We start from the raw sequence: 18653 nt of genomic DNA on the forward strand, positions 1-18653 counted from the left end.
ACAGCAGTGTGATTATTATCAGTACAGCAGTGTGTGATTATTATCAGTCCAGCAGTGTGATTCTTATTGTCAGTACAGCAGTGTGTGATTATTGTCAGTACAGCAGTGTGATTCTTATTATCAGTACAGCAGTGTGATTCTTATTGTCAGTACAGCAGTGTGATTCTTATTATCAGTACAGCAGTGTGTGATTCTTATTATCAGTACAGCAGTGTGATTCTTATTGTCAGTACAGCAGTGTGATTATTGTCAGTACAGCAGTGTGTGATTATTGTCAGTACAGCAGTGTGATTATTGTCAGTCCAGCAGTGTGATTCTTATTGTCAGTACAGCAGTGTGTGATTATTGTCAGTACAGCAGTGTGATTCTTATTGTCAGTACAGCAGTGTGATTCTTATTGTCAGTACAGCAGTGTGATTATTGTCAGTCCAGCAGTGTGATTCTTATTGTCAGTACAGCAGTGTGATTATTATTGTCAGTACAGCAGTGTGATTCTTATTGTCAGTACAGCAGTGTGATTCTTATTATCAGTACAGCAGTGTGATTCTTATTGTCAGTACAGCAGTGTGATTCTTATTGTCAGTACAGCAGTGTGATTCTTATTGTCAGTACAGCAGTGTGATTCTTATTATCAGTACAGCAGTGTGATTCTTATTGTCAGTACAGCAGTGTGATTCTTATTATCAGTCCAGCAGTGTGTGATTCTTATTGTCAGTACAGCAGTGTGTGATTATTGTCAGTACAGCAGTGTGATTATTATCAGTCCAGCAGTGTGATTATTATCAGTACAGCAGTGTGATTATTATCAGTACAGCAGTGTGATTATTATCAGTCCAGCAGTGTGTGATTATTGTCAGTACAGCAGTGTGTGATTATTATCAGTCCGGCAGTGTGATTCTTATTGTCAGTCCAGCAGTGTGATTCTTTTATTGTGTGTGATTATTATCAGTACAGCAGTGTGATTCTTATTGTCAGTACAGCAGTGTGATTCTTATTGTCAGTACAGCAGTGTGATTATTGTCAGTCCAGCAGTGTGATTCTTATTGTCAGTACAGCAGTGTGATTATTATTGTCAGTACAGCAGTGTGATTCTTATTGTCAGTACAGCAGTGTGATTCTTATTATCAGTACAGCAGTGTGATTCTTATTGTCAGTACAGCAGTGTGATTCTTATTGTCAGTACAGCAGTGTGATTCTTATTGTCAGTACAGCAGTGTGATTCTTATTATCAGTACAGCAGTGTGATTCTTATTGTCAGTACAGCAGTGTGATTCTTATTATCAGTCCAGCAGTGTGTGATTCTTATTGTCAGTACAGCAGTGTGTGATTATTGTCAGTACAGCAGTGTGATTATTATCAGTACAGCAGTGTGATTATTATCAGTACAGCAGTGTGATTATTATCAGTACAGCAGTGTGATTATTATCAGTCCAGCAGTGTGTGATTATTGTCAGTACAGCAGTGTGTGATTATTATCAGTCCGGCAGTGTGATTCTTATTGTCAGTCCAGCAGTGTGATTCTTTTATTGTGTGTGATTATTATCAGTACAGCAGTGTGTGATTATTATCAGTCCAGCAGTGTGTGATTATTGTCAGTACAGCAGTGTGTGATTATTATCAGTACAGCAGTGTGATTCCTATTATCAGTACAGCAGTGTGATTATTGTCAGTACAGCAGTGTGATTCTTATTATCAGTCCAGCAGTGTGATTATTGTCAGTACAGCAGTGTGTGATTATTGTCAGTACAGCAGTGTGATTCCTATTATCAGTACAGCAGTGTGTGATTCGTATTGTCAGTACAGCAGTGTGTGATTATTATCAGTACAGCAGTGTGTGATTATTGTCAGTACAGCAGTGTGATTCTTATTATCAGTCCAGCAGTGTGATTATTGTCAGTACAGCAGTGTGATTCTTATTATCAGTACAGCAGTGTGTGATTATTGTCAGTACAGCAGTGTGTGATTCGTATTGTCAGTACAGCAGTGTGATTATTGTCAGTCCAGCAGTGTGTGATTATTATCAGTACAGCAGTGTGATTATTATCAGTACAGCAGTGTGTGATTATTGTCAGTACAGCAGTGTGTGATTATTGTCAGTACAGCAGTGTGATTCTTATTGTCAGTACAGCAGTGTGATTCTTATTATCAGTACAGCAGTGTGATTCTTATTGTCAGTCCAGCAGTGTGATTCTTATTGTCAGTACAGCAGTGTGTGATTATTGTCAGTACAGCAGTGTGATTCTTATTGTCAGTACAGCAGTGTGATTCTTATTGTCAGTACAGCAGTGTGATTCCTATTATCAGTACAGCAGTGTGATTATTGTCAGTACAGCAGTGTGATTATTGTCAGTACAGCAGTGTGATTCTTATTATCGGTACAGCAGTGTGATTCTTATTGTCAGTACAGCAGTGTGATTCTTATTATCAGTCCAGCAGTGTGTGATTCTTATTGTCAGTACAGCAGTGTGTGATTATTATCAGTACAGCAGTGTGATTCCTATTATCAGTACAGCAGTGTGATTATTGTCAGTACAGCAGTGTGATTCTTATTATCAGTCCAGCAGTGTGTGATTATTGTCAGTACAGCAGTGTGATTCCTATTATCAGTACAGCAGTGTGATTTATATTGTCAGTACAGCAGTGTGTGATTATTATCAGTACAGCAGTGTGATTCTTATCAGTCCAGCAGTGTGATTATTGTCAGTCCAGCAGTGTGATTATTATCAGTACAGCAGTGTGATTATTATCAGTACAGCAGTGTGATTCTTATCAGTCCAGCAGTGTGATTATTATCAGTACAGCAGTGTGATTATTATCAGTACAGCAGTGTGATTCCTATTATCAGTCCAGCAGTGTGATTATTGTCAGTCCAGCAGTGTGATTATTGTCAGTCCAGCAGTGTGATTATTGTCAGTCCAGCAGTGTGATTATTGTCAGTCCAGCAGTGTGATTATTGTCAGTACAGCAGTGTGATTCTTATCAGTCCAGCAGTGTGATTATTATCAGTACAGCAGTGTGATTATTATCAGTACAGCAGTGTGATTCCTATTATCAGTCCAGCAGTGTGATTATTGTCAGTACAGCAGTGTGATTATTGTCAGTCCAGCAGTGTGTGATTATTGTCAGTACAGCAGTGTGATTCCTATTATCAGTCCAGCAGTGTGATTATTATCAGTCCAGCAGTGTGATTCTTATTATCAGTCCAGCAGTGTGTGATTATTATCAGTCCAGCAGTGTGATTATTGTCAGTACAGCAGTGTGTGATTATTGTCAGTACAGCAGTGTGTGATTATTGTCAGTACAGCAGTGTGATTATTGTCAGTACAGCAGTGTGTGATTATTGTCAGTACAGCAGTGTGTGATTATTATCAGTACAGCAGTGTGATTATTATCAGTCCAGCAGTGTGATTCCTATTATCAGTCCAGCAGTGTGTGATTATTGTCAGTACAGCAGTGTGATTATTATCAGTCCAGCAGTGTGATTATTGTCAGTCCAGCAGTGTGTGATTCTTATCAGTCCAGCAGTGTGTGATTATTATCAGTCCAGCAGTGTGATTATTATCAGTCCAGCAGTGTGTTGTGTGTGATTCCTCCTCCAGCGGCGCAGACCGTCCTCCTCCTCCTCCTCTCCTGTCAGCGCTATGAATGAACCCAGCCTGCACATGAGCTGCACATCGCATCCCGTGTCCCTCCCCAAGGGGCTTGTCTGAGCCGTGTAGCCCCGCCCGGGTATCACCAGCCCAGCCCTGCCCCTTCTCCTCCCCTCTGCCCCCTCTCTCCTGGTTTTTCCATCCCGGGACTCCTGCCGCTGAGCTGACATTCTGCTCCTGACCCAGGCAGGAGGCACTGCTAGAGGAGTGTGCCATGCTGTGCTCAGTGCTGCTGTCACCATCTAGAGACCACTGTGCTGATGCCACCTGCAGTGCCCTGCTAAGGAAGGATCACTAGCTCTTACCAGGACCACCAGCTGTCTGCCAGCTTCACCCCTCTGGACTTTAGAGCTGGCACATAACTTTGCCCTGTCCTGATCTGCTCCTAGACACATTCATTAGACTGGACTTAGCTGGGTCCCTCTGTATCTTTTTGGATATTGACCTGTCAGGACAGATATCTGACCACTGAGGACCTACAACAACCTGCTCTGTACTTTGCATTTCGACACATTTATTTTGGAAACCCCCAGCTCCTCAGGATGACCCCTGAATACTTCTTGAGGTCCTTGTTGATGATGATTTTAGCTGTTTTCTCTGCAAATGCTAGCAACTGGCTGTAAGTTATATGTTCTTCTCTTCTTTAAGGTGTTACTCTAACTGTATGGATCTCTCACCTCATAGAAGGTCCTTTAGTAGAATGTATCTACCACATGGCAGTATTGATCAGACACCATCCCAGCCCCATAGGATAGATGGGTCACAGGTAGCAGCACGCTGGAGGCTCCTGGGCAGTGGAGCTTGCAATCAGCCATACTTTTGTGATCAGGTATTATTTCCTCCAGACACCTCAGAACACAACACCCTTCTAAAAGAGCTGAACTCAAGAGCTAGCAATCAACTCCAGTATTATTCATACAACTGACAGCTTTCCTAGGGAATGCTTTAGTTTTAGCAGCAAAGTAAATTAAATTGCCGCTTCAGACTATTTCTGCAGGGCAGCAGAGCTAGCACTCACTTCACTGTGACCAGTGGTAGTTGGACTGTGTGCTCCACCATATCACTATTTGTGACATAGGCTGAAGAGCTAGCAATCAACTCATTTCTTATTACTGCAAGTGCCCCTCAACATCACACTATAGAGTCTCCTGCAGAGCTTCTTAGACAGAAGAGCTAGCAATTAACTATCACTCAGTTAAGGTTTAGCTTATGGCAATCACTGAACTACTTGGGCTGAAGAGCTAGCAATCCATGTACCCCCGTTGTGATCTATCAATAGCAGTGCCAGCCTGTTCTGGTGGATGAATGGCAGTAGCCTGGTCCTTGCTGGGGGCATGCAGTGTGGTGATCACCCAGATCCCTGAAAGTGGATCCGCTGAGGACAGGGCACAGCTCTGTTACAATGAATCCCAATTTCCCACATATATTGGACTGATATTACACTGAGCTCCCTTCACCCCTCTGTCTTTACCCCCAGCACCACAACAGGTGCTTTACCACCAGGACTCAGAAAGTCCCTGCTCATGGAGTCTGTGCTCAAAAGGACAGTTTATATCTTGTCACAATATGCCAATGGCTGTGCATAGGAAAGGTGACAGATGAGTCCGTGTGGTGTTTTACTATAGGATTGCAGATTTCTACCGAGTGAAAGAAAAGCAGCAGTGATTGTAGTGACTAACAGATGTTGGAGGGAGGCAGAGGCTAAAGACAAGTGAGCAGGGGATGGAGTTATAATGGTAAAATACCGCAATGACTTCTGGATAGATAAATAGAAGGATAGATAGATAGATATTAGATAGATAGATAGATAGATAGATAGATAGATAGATAGATAGATAGATGATAGATAGTAGATAAACAAGAGATAGATAGATAGATATTAGTATAGCGATAGAAAGTATAAATATAGACAGACAGATAGATAATAGATCAAAAAGTAGGAGATAGATAAATAGATAGATAATAGATAGATAGATGATAGATAGATAGATAGATAGATAGATAGATAGATAGATAGATAATAGATATGAGATAGATAATAGATAGATAATAGATAGATAGATAGATAGATAGATAGATAGATAGATAGATAATAGATAGATAGATAGATAGATAGATAGATAGATAGATAGATAGATAGATAGATAGATAGACAGATAACATGTTAGATATTAGACATAGCAGTGCTGGGCTTCTCAGATGTACAGTAGCAGTGACATTGTCATCTTTTCTGCTGATCCAGCTTTTGCTCAGGTCTCCCTAGTGCACGGTCTCGTCTGCTGAGGACTTTATTGATCACCATGCATAATAATTGGCATTGTCAGATGTTTAAAATAATTGGGCAAATTTGCATGAAAACTTTCATGGGATCGACATGGTTTTGTGGGAAGCGTTCTGGTCCCTGGAGAAAGGTTTCTGTATGTTGTTGCTCTACATATATGTTACCAACATTTCTGCAATCAGTTCCATGTATCTGAATAGGGTTGTTTCTGCAGCATGTGCAGGACTTCTCCCTCACATACTTTATTCTTACCATGTGGCTAATAGATGGAAAAGGGTTAATGGTAGTTACACCTGAGCTTCTGAAGTTATCCTTTTAACCCTACCCAAAGAGTGACCAATGGCAAATTCCGCTCTGCTACATCTGTACAGGCCATAGAATACACAAAGACATGGAGCGTACGGTTGGGTAGAAGATATGGTAATGGCTCTTTCTATGACATTCCTTCAGAGTAGCTGATGTAGTCGCTGCCTGGTTTACTCTTGCAGGCTCCATTCAGGTCTGTTCACAAAGTAAATGGCCAGTAATGACTGAGAGACACATTATCAGGTTAATCCAGATGGGAAAACAGTAAAATCTTTGGTTATTAAGTTGAGTATGAAGAGTGACATGGAAGTAGCTGCTGTCATCATCGATGGGGGGGGGGGGGGGGGGGGGGGGTTGGAACAGTGCAGGATCATTGTATGCAATAATTCAGCACTAGAGGATTGCATGCAGCTCAAGGTAAAGGCTTCTAAAGTCTAGAGGCAAAGGAGGCAAAGTACATGACCCCTAGTGGTAACAATGGAGAGACGTCCACTAGTCAGTATCTTTCACCATGACTAGAGTATAACAGGGCATTACCGATTTATTACCAGGCAAGACCCTTATTTATGTTAGAAATAAATGTCCAAATCTGCTGCATAAAAAGAGCCACGGGGGCGACATTCTGTGCTGGGCTTGTTGTGCAGGTCACTTGTCTATCCTCAGGCAAGTGAAGCCTGTCTCTTATGTATTGCTGATAAAGTAATCTGATCTGTAATATACATTTCACGGAGCTAAAATTGAGATTCACCCATGATACCGGGTCAGTGAAAATATTGTTGCCCCAATCTCGATTTAGAATTGTTTACTGCTCATTTTGACCTCTGAGGTTAGTGATAGGCATTTACTGAAATGAAATAATCTAAAAAAAAAAAAATGACACATTTTATTTCCCTTTTTTAAAATGTTTAAAAAAAAAAAAAAAAAAGAAATCTAGATGAAATTATTTTTTTTGAAATGTATTCTTACTTGTCACTTTTTTATGTCTTCATTTCTATATAAAAGATACAAAAACTCCAATGACCCATTCATTGGAGTACCCCCCCCCCCCCCCCAGGAAAATGAGAAAGAAATTTAAAAAAGATCAAGTCTTTATTTTTTTTAACTTTTTTAGTTTGCGTTTTTTTTAAAATATATTTTATATCCTTATAGTTACATTTTTTTTATTGATACTTTTATTATATTTTTTAGAACATACCATTAAAACGGAGAGAGCCCCTTAAACTTTCAGCATGTTAAAAAAAAAAAAAAAAGCACTAAAAATTATTAAGTAATTGCATCCAGATATTCTTGCAGTTTGGCCTCTTTGCTAATCTAGTGTGGTCCTATAAATATACACGTCCCTTGCAAATCATGTTTAATTAGTGTTTTTTGGATGAAGGTTTACACTACATTGTTCAGTTTATCGAGAGGTTATTTTTTTTATTGCAAGGGGGGGAGGAAGCGATCTGGAGTACAAATTGTGGTGTCAGCTAAACAGATACTTAACAAATCACAGCGAAAATGTTTAAAATCTCCATTATTATAAACAATGTGATTGCTGTAATATCAATGGAGAAAATCGCCTTGGATTAATAGAGCCAAAGCTGGCGGTGAATTTATGTTAGAAGAAAGGTCAATGCTCAGCTGTATGTTTTCTGGGTAAAAATAATGTATACAGCACAAAGGCATAGGATAAGATAACTGGGGCCCAAACAGTCAGTCCTGCTGGATAAAAAGTACTTTATATAGAACAGCAGCATTTAAAAAAAACATTTTTGTAATAATTATTTTTAATGAGAACGTAATGATAAAAAAAGAATATTTTATATCTTATTTTATAGAAATATATATTTTATTACATTTTTAACTTAAACATATAAAAATGTATGTGATAAACAACCATCAATTGTGCCGTGGTACGAATTAAAGACATGAATATTGAATACTTTATGTTTTTAGCTACTCACTTCATACATGTATTTTATTAGTTTTTTTGAATACAGTATTATGTAGGGCATGTATATCATTGCAGATGTGTATATGCTGCTGAGTACGTAGCATAAAATACAATATCTTGTCATTAGGTTTTATTTGATGATTTCTTAGATAACTTTTGTGATGTGTTATTACTATCAGGGTTTGAGATGTGTTGAAAGCTTAGTCATTGAGATAATACGTTTGTTTGTAGTGTATTTTTAGAAAATAAAAAATATATACATATTATATATATATACATACATGATGGTTCAATAGTCATATAGTTAATATAGTGAATTATCAGATCATTTAAAGTGGTTTTCTGAGAATGTAAAAACTGGGGCTAATGGTAGGCATTATGCTCAAATAAAAAATAAAAAAGCAACACACTGTTTAATAAAACATGTAAAAATCTCACCCCATTATGGTCGTTCCCGCCAGTCTTTGATTACTTTGCTGCTGCGATGAGGTGCCCATCTACCTAGGTGACCACTGCAGCCAATTACTGACCTCAGCAGCGTACAGCACAAAACTGCTGAGGCCTGTGTATTGGCTGCAGCAGTCATGTCAGCAAACAGGCATGTCATCCCTGCAGATCGGTGGGGACCATTGGAGCAGCGGTGCTGGAATGGGGGGGTATTTAACAAGCGAGCGTTGCTTTTTTGAAAAAATTATTTTAGCATAAATCCCACTTTTAGGACTCATGCACATGCGCGTCTTACGCTCATGCTGCGGACCGCAAATACCGGTCCGCAATGCATGGGCACCAACTCTGTGCATGCCGTTTCCATTGACTTGATCCGCACAGTGGTCCGCACTGCAAAAAATTAGGACATGTTCCATTTTCCCACGGAAGTGGTTCAAAGTGCTTCTGTATCTTGAGGATTGCGGACACATTCAAGTCAATGGGTCCCCATCCGTGAACCGGAGTGCACACGGCCGCTGCCTGTATATTGCCGATCTGCTATGTGCGGCCTGCAATATGGGCACGGGGCACACACGCATGAGCCGTTAGCCATATTTTTTATACTCTCGGAAACCCCCCCCCCCCCCCCCTTAACAATAACTATTTGACCCTAAGGGAAATTATTTAAATAAAACTCATTGAAAACTGGAACTAACAACGAAAGAAAAAAGATAAATTTGAGCAAACCTTGAAAAATCTGGAATAAAATGTAGATTTACGTGTCAATTTTTCCACAACAGACTGATCATGCCGTGAATTTTATTTTTTGCCACACACTCAAAAAGCGATGCAATTTTTTGATAAAACGGCATTCACTTGACTTTACTTTATCATTGGTGTGGATTTCCAGTGTCGGATCTGCACCAATTCCACAACATATGAACCCCACCTGGTTGTAGCTGTGACCACTTTCCACCGTCTGAAATCCTAGAATACAGCTTAAACAATACAGAGGCATTATGCTAAAAAAAAAAAAAAAAAAAAACATTCTATTTATTAATACATGGAAAAATCTGAAATCCTAGAATACAGCTTAAAGGGAACCTGTCATGTGGATATTTGATTATAATCTAACTAATTATATACAATCATTAACTACTAAAAAGTGCCTTAGATGTATTCACTTACTGGTGTGACAGATGGTTACCTCATAATATACACACAAAGATGCCGCATGCCGCATGCTAATGAGCTGATTTGAGTCCAGCGTGATGTCATTGAGTCCAGCGTATATTTAATTCAGAGCTATAGCCACTCCCCTGCCCACCTGCTGCTGATTCATATGGAAAAAAACTGTCAATCAGCAGCAGGTGGGTGGGGAGAGTCAGGAGCTCATGAATATTCATGACTCATCATTATCAGCTGGAGCTTTTCAATACAAGATGTTGGCAGATTGACTGGGTCAATTAAAGAAAGTGACCCAGCATTTTGCTAAGAGAATCAGTCACTTATTTATGTTGCCTTTAGTTAGGACACCATAAAACTGGTGACAGGTTCCCTTTAAACAACACAGATTGAAGCCTTTTATAGATATTTGGATGGTCTCAGACTTTTTGGACTTACCATGGGAACATAAACCTTGGCTAGATTGGCATCAAACTGGCCAAATGTAAGTTGACCATGGACTTTCTCTATGAGCTCTATAGCAGCTTACCTGCCTCTATGGTATGTATGTCCTTTAGCATCATTTTCAAGTGTGCACCAAATAGCAATATGCATTCTTATCCCTAATTCTTCGGTCTGTGGGACATTTGGTGAATTTGGGGCATATGTATGTGGGGTCATTTTTAACATAAATTGCTAGGATTTCAGCCTCTTTAGGTACTGATTGGTTGTGTTTGGCTTGTAACCTAGGGTTAGGGGTAGTGTGATATTCACTGAGGTCATAGTCTGGAGTTGTCCTGTTGCTATGATAAGGTAGACAGAGTGTGACAGGCTGCTAATCTATCATATATGTCATGAAAGCTGCTGTCGTCCCAATCCCTGCAGGACGGAGGTGGAGTCCTGCACAGTCTTTGTGGTTTTTAACATTGGGACATCTCCGGCGCTTTGGCGTCCATGTCCCCTCCAGAGATAATGTTATATAAAATGTGATCTATAATGCAGGTTTGATGTGATGCTATTGGTCGGTCGGTAAAATCTAAAGATGTTTTATTAAGCGTAAATAGTTTTAATTGGTTACATTTCTCATTGACTGCAGTGATATTACAAATGGTCACATGACCAGGTAGTACCGCTGGAATCGGGCCTCTCAGCCATAGGAGTAAACCGCAAACACGTGTAGGCAGACAGCGCGGAGCTACAGATGTAGACATACTTAGGGCTCATGCACATGAACGTATTTTCTTTCCGTTCTTTCCATTCATTTTAACGGGTACGCCAAAAAAAAAAAAAAAAACAGAAGTTATTCTGTGTGCATTCCGTTTCCGCATGTCCGTTAAGCAAAAGAATAGAACATGTTCTATTATTGTCCGCATTACGGACAAGGATAGGACTGTTCTATTAGGGGCCAGCTGTTCCGTTCTGCAAAATACGGAATGCACACGGACGTTATCCGTATATTTTGTGGATCTGTTTTTTTTTTGCGGACCGCAAAATACATACAGTCGTGTGCATGAGCCATTACCTGCATGCCCAAAAACACACCTATGTACATACACACACATTTACATACATGCTTGAACACATGTGTTATATACCTATAAACAAGCACACACATAAGTATATATATATATACACACACTATATGTATTACACAGAATTATAGTTATATGCATACACATTCACAAAACCACATAAATGCACACATATATACTATTAGTACACATACACCTACAGTACAAACATGCACACATACTATTATACATACACATTGCATACCAGCCTATGCGCATATACTTATGTACAGTACATACTTACACATGCACATATACATACATAAAGGGGGTCATTTATTAATCTGAAATACGCCTAAATTAGGCGTATTGCAGGCGCAGATTGCTGCGCAATGGTTAGTTGCTCCGCAATCTGTGACTTCTCCCCATTCATGCCTGGTCGTGAAGTTGTGGGCGTGACGGAGAAGGGGATGGGTTGGTAGGCCCGTCTCATTTACCATTTTCTACGCCTGTTTTGGGTGTAGAAAATGGTCTAAATGTAAGACAGCTGGGAAGCCGTCTTACATTTAGAACTGGCGCCGGATACGTCGAAGTTATGAAGAGGCGGAACCATTGATAGCTATAGAGCTCTGTGCTCCATAGGTTTTATGAAAACTGGCTAAAGTAAGACTACATTTTTCAATCAATCTGCACCAAAAAGGTAATGCAAAATGTGCCTGGATTACACGAAAACTAAATTGAGCAAAAATGGATAAATTTATTTTCTGCAGCAAAAATCGTCTAGTTGTGAGATCTTTTGTATACTTCATTATAATGGTGCCCCCTGGGTTTCATCTGTATAGTAATGTGCACGTCTACCCGCTGAGTTGCTTAGGTGGTTGTACATGCTCAGTTCCATCCTTCAACTTGCTACCAGCTATATCTATGACAATTGCAGGGAGAGAGCTGCAACATAAATGACACGCCCACTGGGCTGTGATAGAAAGAGCTGAATCAGAAAGGACACAACCCTGAGAAAGGATACACCCCCTTAGCTGTGACAGGGAGACAGCTGCATCAGAAAGGACACACCCCCTGAGCTGTGACAGGGAGACAGCTGCATCAGAAACTATACACCCCCTGAGCTGTGACAGGGAGACAGCTGCATCAGAAAGGACACACCCCCCGAGCTGTGACAGGGAGACAGCTGCATCAGAAAGGACACACCCCCTGAGCTGTGACAGGGAGACAGCTGCATCAGAAAGGACACAACCCCTGAGCTGTAACAGGGAGACAGCTGCAGCTGAAAGGACACAACCCCTGAGCTGTAACAGGGAGACAGCTGCAGCTGAAAGGACACAACCCCTGAGCTGTAACAGGGAGACAGCTGCAGCTGAAAGGACACTTCCATGAAGAAAGGACACCCCCCTCAAGCTCTGGCAGGGAGAGAGCTACAGTAGAAAGAACATGTCCCCTGGGAAAGGACAACACCCCCCCCCCCCCCCCCCCCGAGCTGTGACAGATAGAGAGCTTCAGTAGAAAAGGCATACCCCTGCGCTGCCAGCCTGAAGAAAATCTAGTAGAATAATTGGGGGGGTACAGGGCTGGGTCTAGCTTTGTCAGAAAGAGGTTGTCCTATACTATATGATGTCTGATTTTTATGTTTTACATCAATCATGGCATAACCTCAAAGCAACAAAGTCAATCTTACTATTAACCAATTTTTGAGGCCCTATACTTACATGAACATACACTTGTATATATTCACCATCCATACAATGCTATTAGTATGTACACACACCGCACTCACAGTAGGAATGACACCTGGTTCAACAGGCGGCCCCCACAGCTCAGCAGGACCACCAGAAACAAAAGTCAAATCTCCATTGCCCTTCCTATACATCTCTGTGTACCTGCAGCAAAGCTTACTGGAATAAACTGAAATAAAGACACTTACTGGGCTATAGGACGCCCTCCATAGGTGGGACTCATAGTCACAACTGTGTATTTGTCTGGTAGAAGGGTATACTAATGAGCTCTGCCTCTAATGCGACCAGATGTAAGGGAGCTATCCTATATGTGCGGTATAATACACATACCAACCATGGGAACAGACAGTGCCACCCAGTGGCTGCGACGAGACATGGAACTCAACCTTAGAGCCACCTGAGTATATTAGAGAAATGCATAAATGGCATGATTCTTGCTAGATTGAGAGATACATTAAGATAGCCGAAATCTAGTTGAGGGTTGCAGGGTGATGGAGATCACCACCATCCTCCTCTTGGTTTTACTTTAATTCCTTCCTGAGCCATTGCTCCCAAGTGTCATTGTCATGTGTGGCCCAAGAATCTACATAGAAAGTGCTTCCTCCTCTGCAGTGTTTCTTGCTTTCCATTGATGGAACATAAAGGGGGTCTCCGGTATCAGTACACCCCCCTGTAGCTGGAGGTCTTCATGGCGCGAGTGATGTGACACGGAGCAGGTGAAGTCTGCAAACTGCGGCCACATGTAAGAGGGACAACTAATGTTTGAGAATAATTTCATGGGTTTTAAGATCTCTGCTTGCTGTGATTGAATAGAAGCATTCTTGTATATATCTAGAGCAGGGATGCTCAACCTGCGGCCCTCCAGCTGTTGTAAAACTACAACTCCCACCATGCCTTGCTTGTAGGCTGTCCGGGAATGATGGGAGTTGTAGTTTTGCAACCGCTGTAGGGTTGCAGGTTGAGCACGCCTGATCTAGAGGATGGAAACCCGATACAACCCTAATACTTGATAATTGGATAGACGTGACATTGTACCAAGCTTTCAGCTGTAAGTAGTTTTAATACATGTGGAAGTAATCGATAATGTTTAATCCACAGCAAGCAGACATCTTATATAGTGAGGAATTGAAACACAGTGGGGCAGATCTCCTATTGCAAATGCTCCATATTTCTGCGCAGGCGCTGAATCACATGCTGTCCAGCCCCAGTGCAAAGAAAGGCTGCAGCAGCCTTGGACGACAAAGAAAGTGGTCACGTGAATGAAACGCATGACCACCGCCATTTTGTTTAACAAGGACGTGGTGGCGATGCACGTTGCGATGCATACATAGGCAACGGACTGGTGGCATCAGCCATCTTTCTAATGGCTTTTTTTGCTCTGTCTACCTTTAGGGTTCAATGGGTGAAAGGCTTTTGCCAGAAAAGTGGAGTGTTTTGGGCTGTTTTGTTGAGAGAGTAGGATATGCGACAAATGGATGACGTGTTTGCGTCAGTTTTATGTGGTTTGCGGCATTCATTCATTTTTAAGATATAATTTACTTTACACATGCATTAAACCTGCACATTTACGTCAACATGTCTTAACCACCTTCCAACCAAGCTATTTTTTTCTCCCTGTCTCCCAAGAGCAGTAACTTTTTAATTTTTTCCTTACACATAGCCATATAAGGCCTCATGCACACCACCGTATTTTGTTTCCGTGTCCGATCCGTTTTTTTTGCGGATAGGATGCGGACCCACTCATTTCAATGGGTCCGCAAAAAACGCAAAACACTGTGTGCTGTCCGCATCAGTATGTCCGTTCCGTTGCTCTGCAAAAAATATAGTGCATGTCCTATTTTTTTCTAGTTTGCGGACAAGGATAGGTATTATTACAATGGATCCGCCCAAAAAAATGATCCGCAAAAAAAAACGGATGCCATACGGAACATCCGTTTTTTTGCCGGATCCGCAATTTGCGGACCGCAAAACACATACGGTCGTGTGCATGAGGCCTAAGGGTGTGTTTTTTTGTGGTGGCATCAATCAATATTCCATATGATGTAGTGGAAGTCTGATGACCATTTTCTTGAACAATGGTAGTCTATGGGGTTATTCACACGGGCCTTTTTTCTTTGATGACCAGTGAATAACAGACATAAAAAATTAGAACATGTTCTATTATATCCATTTTCATGGACCGACAGCCCCCATACAATTGAAGCCGTTTTTAGCAGCCTTAGGCCTAGTTCACAAGAACGTTTTTTTTGCGAGTGTACGGGCCGTTTTTTTTTGTTTTCCGTATACGGTCCGTATACGGATCTATTAATTTCAATGGTTCCGCAAAAAAAAACGGAATGCACTCCGTATGCATTCTGTTTCCGTATTTCCGTTTTTCCGTTCCGTTGAAAGATAGAACATGTCCTATTATTGCCCGCAAATCATGGTCTGTGGCTCTATTCAAGTCAATGGGTCCGCAAAAAAAAAGTTCAGTTTTTGCTGAACCATCTATTGAAAATTTTATGCCTAGCCCAATTTTTTCTATGTAATTACTGTATACTGTATATGCCATACGGAAAAACGGAACGGAAAAACGGAACAGAAACGGAAACACAACGGAAACAAAAAACGGAACAACGGATCCGTGAAAAACGGACCGCAAAACACTGAAAAAGCCATTTGGTCGTGTGCAGGAGGCCTTAGGGCTCATGCACACAACAGTATGGCTTTTTCAGTGTTTTGCGGTCCATTTTTTACGGATCCGTTGTTCCGTTTTTTTGTTTCCGTTGTGTTTCCGTTTCCTTTCTGTTTTTCTGTTCTGTTTTTCCGTATGCCATATACAGTATACAGTAATTACATATAAAAAATTGGGCTGGGCATAACATTTTCAATAGATGGTTCAGCAAAAACGGAACGGATACGGAAGACATACGGATGCATTTCCGTATGTGTTCCGTTTTTTCTGCGGACCCATTGACTTGAATGGAGCCAAGCACCGTGATTTGCGGACAAGAATAGGACATGTTCTATCTTTTCACAGTACGGAAATACGGAAATACTGAAACGGAATACACACGGAGACACTTCAGTATTTTTTGCTGAACCATTGAAATAAATAGTTCAGTATATGTTCCGCATACTGAACAAAAAAAACGTCCAGTATACTGAACGCAAAATACTGTCGTGTGCATGAGCCCTTACTCTTTGTTATGTTTCTGGGATGATCTGTAGTATTTATTGATACCTCTTTGGAGTATGCATGCCTTTTACATCACTCATTATTCCATTTTTTGGATAGATTAAGTGATCAAAAACAGTGAAGCATTTTTTTCTGTTCCGCTGTTCACCAGACAGGATAAATACTAATAGATTTAAATAATTCAGGCATTTTTGGAGGCAGCAATCAATCAGTTATGTTTTTTTATTGTTTATTTTAATATATAAAATGGGGTGATTTGAATTTTTTATTAGTTTTTTATTTTTAATATAATTGTGTATTTTACATTTTAAAAAATATATATTTTTATTTGTTCCATTTTTAATACTGTAGGCAGTTATGTATGAAATGCGGTGCTCCAGAAAAGAGGAGTGATTTTGTCAGTGGAATAGCCATTCGTGCCTAACTTTCGAGATATTTGCACCATTTTTAGGGTGTTTGTGCCATGCCCGGCAGTTTGCATTTACTAATGGGCGGCCAAATGTTTTGTGGGCAGAGTTTCATTTTTAGCTTTTATCCTTGTGACTTTTTTAAGTAGTCACCTGGCGACATACAAACCGACGGAGCCTTTGTAAGGCTAGTGTTTACAGATCGCCACCCCAAGATAGAATACACAGCAGTATAGTATATAAAATACATGTTTTATTAATCAATTATACAACATATTTAAAATCCGGTAATAGCATCATGCATACACAGGAATAAAGAAAAACAGGACCACATGTAAAGTGTCATATGCTAGTCTACAAAACCCACAGATGAAAAGTGTTAGGCCTCTTTCATGCGGACGTTGCGGGAAAAGGTGCGGGTGCGTTGCGGGAACCTGCACGATTTTTCCGCGCGAGTGCAAAACATTGTAATGCGTTTTGCACTCGCGTGAGAAAAATCGTGCATGTTTGGTACCCAGACCCGAACTTCTTCACAGAAGGGATCGGTGTTCTGTAGATTGTATTATTTTCCCTTATAACATGGTTATAAGGGAAAATAATAGCATTCTGAATACAGAATGCATAGTAAAATAGGGCTGGAGGGGTTAAAAAAAATTTTAAAAAAATTTAACTCACCTTAGTCCACTTGATCGCGCAGCCGGCATCTCTTCTGTCTTCATCTTTGCTGATTGCAGGAAAAGGACCTGTGGTGACGTCACTCCGGTCATCACATGGTCCATCACATGATCCATCACCATGGTAAAAGATCATGTGATGGATCATGTGATGACCGGAGTGACGTCACCACAGGTCCTTTTCCTGCAATCAGCAAAGAAGGAGACAGAAGAGATGCCGGCTGCGCGATCAAGTGGACTAAGGTGAGTTTAATTATTTTTTTATTTTTTTTAACCCCTCCAGCCCTATTATTTTCCCTTATAACCATGTTATAAGGGAAAATAATAATGATCGGGTCTCCATCCCGATCGTCTCCTAGCAACCATGCGTGAAAATCGCACCGCATCCGCACTTGCTTGCGGATGCTTGCGATTTTCACGCAACCCCATTCATTTCTATGGGGCCTTCGTTACGTGAAAAACGCACAAAGAGGAGCATGCTGCGATTTTCACGCAACGCGCAAGTGATGTGTGAAAATCACCGCTCGTGTGCACAACCCCATAGAAATGAATGGGTCATGATTCAGTGCGGGTGCAATGCGTTCAACTCACGCATCGCATCCGCGCGGAATGCTCGCCCGTGTGAAAGGGGCCTTAGTGTTTAGTTTCCTTCAACACCATCTAAACCAAGAGGAGAGAAGGAAAAAAGGTTGCCCAAATTGCAAAGTGCGACCTCCTCAATGGAAAAATATGAGTCAAAGGAAAAGTCACAATACTAATTAGAAATAAAGTGCTCAGTTCAATAAAGTATATACAAAATTCATTAAAGAGTAATTAATGTAGAAAATAATTCGACCGATGTAGTCCTGGTCCTGACGCATCTTTCACAGTCGCTTCCTCAGGGGATCCGGCAGGCATTTCCGTCACTACCGGATGCTGCCAGAAAGCCGTCTGGTCCCATTAGCTATAATGGGGTCTGATGGAGGTCGGGCCAAAACCTGGCAAATATACCGCAAATCGGCCCGACAAATACTGCAATGCACACTGATTTGTGTCAGCCCGATTCCCACCATTCTATGCCAGAACAGCCTGCCAGAAGGCTGTGCCGGCAGTGTGAAACAAGCCTGATAAATATGACTAGACTTTAGACTAAAAAATCCATAGCTATTTCCTGCAATAAATTTAACAAACAGTGTGGGACATTTTGTAAATTTGTCACACACAAAAACGTGGCTTCAAACCAAGCAGACACTCCAAAAACAAAAAAAAGGCCAAAAACTGGAATTTTGATGGGTTACCCGCTAAGAAGCACCAGTCTTAAAGGGGTTGGATCACTTTCGCAAATGTCATTTATCATGTTAACAAAGTTAATATAGTGTGCAACCACGTCCAC

At 40.9% G+C, this 18653-nt stretch overlaps 1 protein-coding gene across 1 annotated transcript in view; it reads left to right on the forward strand.

The window, feature by feature from the left end:
- Positions 1-3837: 3837 nt before the first annotated feature.
- WNT4 (Wnt family member 4) overlaps positions 3838-18653 on the forward strand; it is a 73014-nt gene continuing 58198 nt past the window's right edge. Inside the window, exon 1 of the mRNA XM_040428600.1 lies at positions 3838-4269. Coding sequence (XP_040284534.1) covers positions 4193-4269 — 77 coding nt within the window. The 5' untranslated portion in view covers positions 3838-4192. The remainder of the gene's footprint in view (positions 4270-18653) is intronic.

Source organism: Bufo bufo, chromosome 1 (assembly GCF_905171765.1).
Source record: "Bufo bufo chromosome 1, aBufBuf1.1, whole genome shotgun sequence".
NCBI classification, from domain to species: domain Eukaryota; kingdom Metazoa; phylum Chordata; class Amphibia; order Anura; family Bufonidae; genus Bufo; species Bufo bufo.